This window comes from Manis javanica, chromosome 5 (genome assembly GCF_040802235.1).
Source record: "Manis javanica isolate MJ-LG chromosome 5, MJ_LKY, whole genome shotgun sequence".
NCBI lineage: Eukaryota > Metazoa > Chordata > Mammalia > Pholidota > Manidae > Manis > Manis javanica.
In genome coordinates, this window is record NC_133160.1 from 143,521,867 (window position 1) to 143,527,536 (window position 5,670).

At 43.3% G+C, this 5,670-nt stretch overlaps 1 protein-coding gene across 8 annotated transcripts in view; it reads right to left on the minus strand.

Annotated features, from left to right (window-relative positions):
- Window positions 1-1,508: 1,508 nt before the first annotated feature.
- Window positions 1,509-5,670, minus strand: part of PGCKA1 (PDCD10 and GCKIII kinases associated 1) — a 76,463-nt gene continuing 72,301 nt past the window's right edge. For 5 of the 8 annotated variants that reach the window (XM_017663516.3, XM_037002847.2, XM_037002849.2 and 2 more), the window contains 2 exons: window positions 4,279-4,332; window positions 1,509-3,244 (listed from right to left, as the gene is read on the minus strand). In XM_017663516.3, the coding sequence (XP_017519005.2) occupies window positions 2,320-3,244; window positions 4,279-4,310 (957 nt within the window). In that variant the 5' untranslated portion in view covers window positions 4,311-4,332 and the 3' untranslated portion in view covers window positions 1,509-2,319. Of the gene's footprint in view, window positions 3,245-4,278; window positions 4,333-5,600; window positions 5,662-5,670 lie in introns of all 8 variants that reach the window. The other 3 variants (XM_037002851.2, XM_073237745.1, XM_017663519.3) reach the window with 1 other exon arrangement.

Below are 5,670 nucleotides of genomic sequence, written 5' to 3' on the forward strand. Positions count from 1 at the left end.
TATGGTACTGGCACAAGAACAGACCCATAGATCAATGGAACAGAATAGAGAGCCCAGATATAAACCCAAGCTTATATGGCCAATTAATATACAATAAAGGAGCCATGAATATACAATGGGAAAAGACAGTCTCTTTAGTAACTGGTGTTGCGAAATCTGGACGAATATATGTAAGAGAATGAAACTGGATTACTGTTTAACTCCATACACAAAAGTAAACTTGAAATGGATCAAAGTCCTAAATGTAAAACATGAAACCATAAAACACTTGGAAGAAAATATACGCAAAAATCTCTTAAACAAAATCATGAGCAATTTTTTTCTGGAGACATCTCCCCAGACAAGGGAAACAAAGTAAGAAATGAACAAGAAGGGCTACATCAAACTAAAAAGCTTCTGTATAGCAAAGGACACCATCAACAGAACAAAAAGGCAGCCTACAGTATAGAGACATATATTCATAAATGATTTATCTGATAAGAGGTTAACATCCAAAATATATAAAGAACTTATACACCTCAATACCAAAGAACTCATTACCCAGTCAAAAAATGGGCAGAGGACCTAACATTTTTCCAAAGAAGAAATATAGATGGCCAACAGGCACATTAGAAGATGCTCCACATTGCTAATCATGAGGGAAATGCAAATGAAAACCACAATGAGATACCACCTCACACCAGTTAGAATGGCCACTATCCAAAAGATAAGAAATAACAAGTGTTGGTGAGGATGTGGAGCAGAGGGAACTCTCCTACATTGTTGGTGGGAATGTAAATTGGTTCAGTCACTGTGGAGAGCAATATGGAGGTTCCTCAAAAAACTCAAAATAGAAATACCATATGACCCAGTAATTCTACTTCCAGGAATTGAGCCTAAAAAACACAAAATCTTTGACTCAAAAAGATAGATGCACCCCTGTGTTTATTGCCACATTATATCCAATAGCCAAGATATGCAGGCAACCAAAGTGTCCTTCAATAGAATGGATAAAGAAGAGGTGGTACATATATACAACAGAATATTATTCAGCCATAAAAAAGGAAAAAAATCCTGCCATTTGCAACAGAGTAGATGGACCTAAAGGGTATTATGTTCAGTGAAATAAGCCAGGTGGATCAAGACAAACACCACATGATTTCACTTATTTGTAGAATCTAAAAACAAAACAACAAAATGAAGAAAATAGTAGTGAATTTATAAGACACTGAGAAGTGAGTGTTGGTTGCCATGGGGGAGGGGTTGGGATGGGTGGATGGGGAGGGTGAGGGGGATAAAAGGGCACAAAAATTCTCAATCATAATATAAGCTGGTCACAGGGATGGTAGTACAGCATGGAGAATACAGCCAATGATGTAACATCTTCCTATGTCGACAGATAGTAACGGCCTTACTTGGGGTGAGGATTTAATAATATGGGTAACTGTTAAACCACTGTGTTGTATACTTGAAACCAATATAAGATTGTGCACCAACTACACTTCAATGAAAAAACAACCAGACAGACGCACATGTTATTTTTTAATCAGAATCAGACATTAAATGGCATAGAACACTCTACCTATCTCTGCTCCTCCAAATATCATGAATTTAAAGCCCAAATACGATATAAGTGGTTTTAAGAATTATTTTGACTGGCCTCCCCAATCCCAAAGGAGATTAAAAAGTAATAATGTAAAAAAGTTAAGGTCAAGGTGACTTAGTATCACAGCTAATGACTAACCATTTGTTTACTGGTGGCCTCTGCTCCACCCTTCTGCTGAGCTTACCTCACTGTCCAACAAGTGGTTAGTTAGTAGTTCTCCGGGGTACTGTCACTGAAGGTAAGGCATGCTCTGGAAACACACTAGGCACTTTTATATGTGTAAGTTACCTTTTCCAGGTTGGGTGCAATATGGCTCTCAAAAGCAAGATGGATAATTTATGGTCAAACAATGCTCTGTGATCTGTGCCGTGGGGATCAAGCCCTGGGATTTCAGAGCACTCTCAAAATTATCCAGAACCAGGTGTTCAGGGGGAGCTCTGTAGGCTGGTGAACAGGCTGTTTAATTTCTGCATGTGCTGTGGGCACAGGCATATCAGCCCTCCCTGATTTTAATTGTGGTGTCTGCAGTGACAGCCCAGTTACCGAGTGATGCTCTCAGTGTGGACGCAGTGGTGTGGCACAGGCACTCACTGCCAGCAGGACAGATGCTGTGTGTCCACCCACAGCCGGGAGGCAGCACTAGCGCATGCACAGAGCATCTGTATCTCAGGTAGGGACTCATGCCCGCATGTGCAGTGCGATGCTAGTTTATTTGTCTGTGCTAAATCCCTCCCCTAATCTGTCTCATCCACATCTTCTCCAGCAGTAGCTGCTTCTAAAGCCGCAAGGGCTTCGGCCACCGCTGCGTCCTCTTCTGCCATCTCCCCACCTCTGTCTGTGGTGGAGCCGTGGACATCCTCCCACCTGTTTCTCAAATCGAGCACAGCCACGGCCTGAGCAGGGGACTCTTCTTTAAAATAGACACCCAGAACTTCTGCTGTGCCAGCCTCATTTAATGAATCCCAGCTTCTCTTCATGGACAGGGACATATTCAAACCATGCTCCCCAGCCCTGGGGTGAATTCCCTTCAGGGGCGGCTCCTCACCATGGCTCTGAAAGAGACAGTCCTTTTCTTCATGGTCAACACTGTCTCCAGCTGAGTCCCACAGCTGAGGATAATCCGGGGCCGGTATCTGGAGGACAGGGTCTTGTACTTCCAAAGCGGGACGTTCTGCCTTGGTGGGAGCCCTGGAGTCCCCATTTCGGAGGATCTGGGTCTCCTCCGAGGCCGGCGGCACACAGCCCTGTTCCCTGGCATCCCCTCCTTCAAGGAAGGGTTGAGTCGGGTGAACGCTGTTCGTGGTACTGGCCCAGAAGCCTCTGTCATCCTGGTGGGGCCCAGGATCCCCGGCGGGAGGCAGGGCGGCCGCGGGGCCAAGGCCATTGACAGCACCACTTGTCTTCTCCACACAGTGGTCCCCTCCGGTACCCCCCTGAGGGAGCGGCCCTTGGTGAGGCTGGCAGGGTTGCTGCGGACCTCCCGCTCTGCTTCTGCTCGCAGCCCTCTTCAAGCCATCACCCCAAAGGTCATTTTTATGCACCAGGACCTCACTGCTCTGTTTGCGTTTTAATTTAACAGTGTCTTCTTCATCTAACTTGCAGCTATTGACTTCGTTGACGTAGCCAGGGGAGGGCACTTGAACTGGATCAAAGAGATAGCTGGAGGCAAGAAGAGTAAGCAGTGAGGCAGCTTAATTATTAATCAGCTTTATTTATTAATAACTTTATTAATAACTAGCTTCCATTATTAGTACTTTCTACTACAGGCTCCACTTCTTTCTACTGTTCCTATTGACTTGATTTCTGTGGTTACTCTTTTAAGTCTATGTGTATGTCCAAATCAATTAAGAGACAGTAGGTATAAAAATGTTCTACCAGTGGAAATAGATCTCAAGAAGAGATCCAAAAGAGGATAGGAAGAAGATAAAAGTACAGAGTGGTTCATGGAATTAAAAAAATACATAAAACAAATGTCTGATAACAGGGAAATGAGTGCTTAAGGATTGACAGTCTATCCCCTCAATGGAATATTATGCAGTCATTGAAACAATAAATATGAAATCTGGACTAGCATGAAAGATACTTACAATAGTTATTACAATAAACATTTTTTGAATAAAGCCAAACATTATGATTATAATGGAGTAAAATATTTTTATGTATGTATGTGTATACATATATATGGATAAATAGATATGGAAGAGGGCTAGAATAATAAAGGTAATTTTATTTGTTAAGGAAGCAAAATCATCAGTTAATATTTTCCCTTTATTTTATGTAGAATTCTATATTAGTTACCTACATTATAAATGGAATAGAATCTGGACAAAACTAAAAGCACATAGGTGATGGGGTGCTTATTTTCAGTGATGCCATTTCAGGCAGCCTCTGAAACCCAAGCTTTTCTGTGTGTTGAGGCTCTCTGGAGAAATGGAAATTCAACCCAAACCAAATTCAGTCTCAGAGCATGATGGTGGTCCCAACATGCTGTAAGCAGTGAGCAAAAAAAGTTTAAACATTGAGGCCACAGGTCCTCTTTAATGATATCAGAAAAATTGCAAACTCTCAATTTCTTGGCAATGCTGGTCATGCCCCAACTGGATCAATGAATGGAATCCACGCATAGTCTCTAAAAGTGCCTCCATGGTAATCACGAATTCCTCCATTCCGATGAGGCATGTTTTCAACTTTACCTTTGTATCATTTTACAGCATCTGCACCCCATCTGGATTATTTTTTGTTACCATCTGGAAAAGAGAGTGTAAAAAGGAGAGAACATCGTGAGTGACATTTTAGAAGGAATTATGTTTGCTTTTTTTCCCCTAGGTACTCCAAGTTAGTGGAGTTACCAGGTTTACACTGGTAAATAAAATCCATGATATTTGGCAAAAGGACAATACTGTGGTGCAGGGAGGACACTGTTCACTGGGAACACTGTTCACACCTTCGTGTACCCAAATCACCCATTCGGGTTCTCAAGCATTTACTGACACCTCTCTCTGCGCCCCACCCTTTCCCCAACCTTGGGAGTTATGTATCACCATTTTGCAAATGAAGAAACACAGGCTGAAGAATGTTAGGGGGAGAAAGGTGGGATTGAAACTGTGCAGCTTTCTATCCCAGTGCCTTTTCTTGGGCATGCGGGAACCCGGCCAGGGCGCGGCCACTGGGCAGCAGCAGGAGATGTAAGGGAGAGGAGTGGATTCCTTGCCAGGGTTATTAGCTACTGAAGTACCAAAGGACATTAGGATACGGGGGTTCCAGCTGGAGTCAGCATCACAGGATTTACCTGTTTTGCCTTCCCCATCACTGGGCCCATCCCAGCCACCATCCACAGCCTCCACTCTCTGGCAGCTCAAGGACATGCCCCTTCGGGTTTCCTGGTGGCAGATGGACTCAGGTCTGTGCTGCTTTTATTTTACCTGCCCACTCACTGTTCCCTGCCCTTTCCGTAGTTTCACTTTTCCTGATAATTGCCCTTGGAATAAAATCTTCTCTTCATATAAAACTGACATGTTATTCTGGTCCTTCCTCTGAAAATCCTAAAAATTAGTGTGGGTGAATCATGAAATCATTCTCCATTTCTAATACCTACCACCTGTAAAAAGACAAGCCCATAACAACCCAAAGCCCCAGTCCCTCTGTCTCCATCTGATGCTTGCACTAGGAAGGGAGGTCATTCACTGTTGGCTGTGTTGCTGCCTCCCCATTCTACTTCCTTTCATTTGTGAATTGAATTCCCAAGATGCTACTTCCTAAACGTTTACCCACAGAGTAAGTGACTGGTGCTTTTTAAGAAGGTATAGATTGGTTGGTTACAGGGGACTATGTTTATGGTGATAAGTAAAACCCACAAATAACCGCCTATGGAGGGCTGAAAAAAATGGCCCGCCAAAAGATATCCACATTCTAATCTCTGGAATTTGTGAATGCTACCTCATAATGACCCCCACCCCCACCCCCACCCCCAAAATCTTTGCAGGTGTGATTACAGATTTGAAATGGAGAGATTTACCTGGATCATCTGGTTCAGAGCCCAGCTCTGCCTCTTACTGGCTATGTGTCAGCTATTTCACCTGTGAACA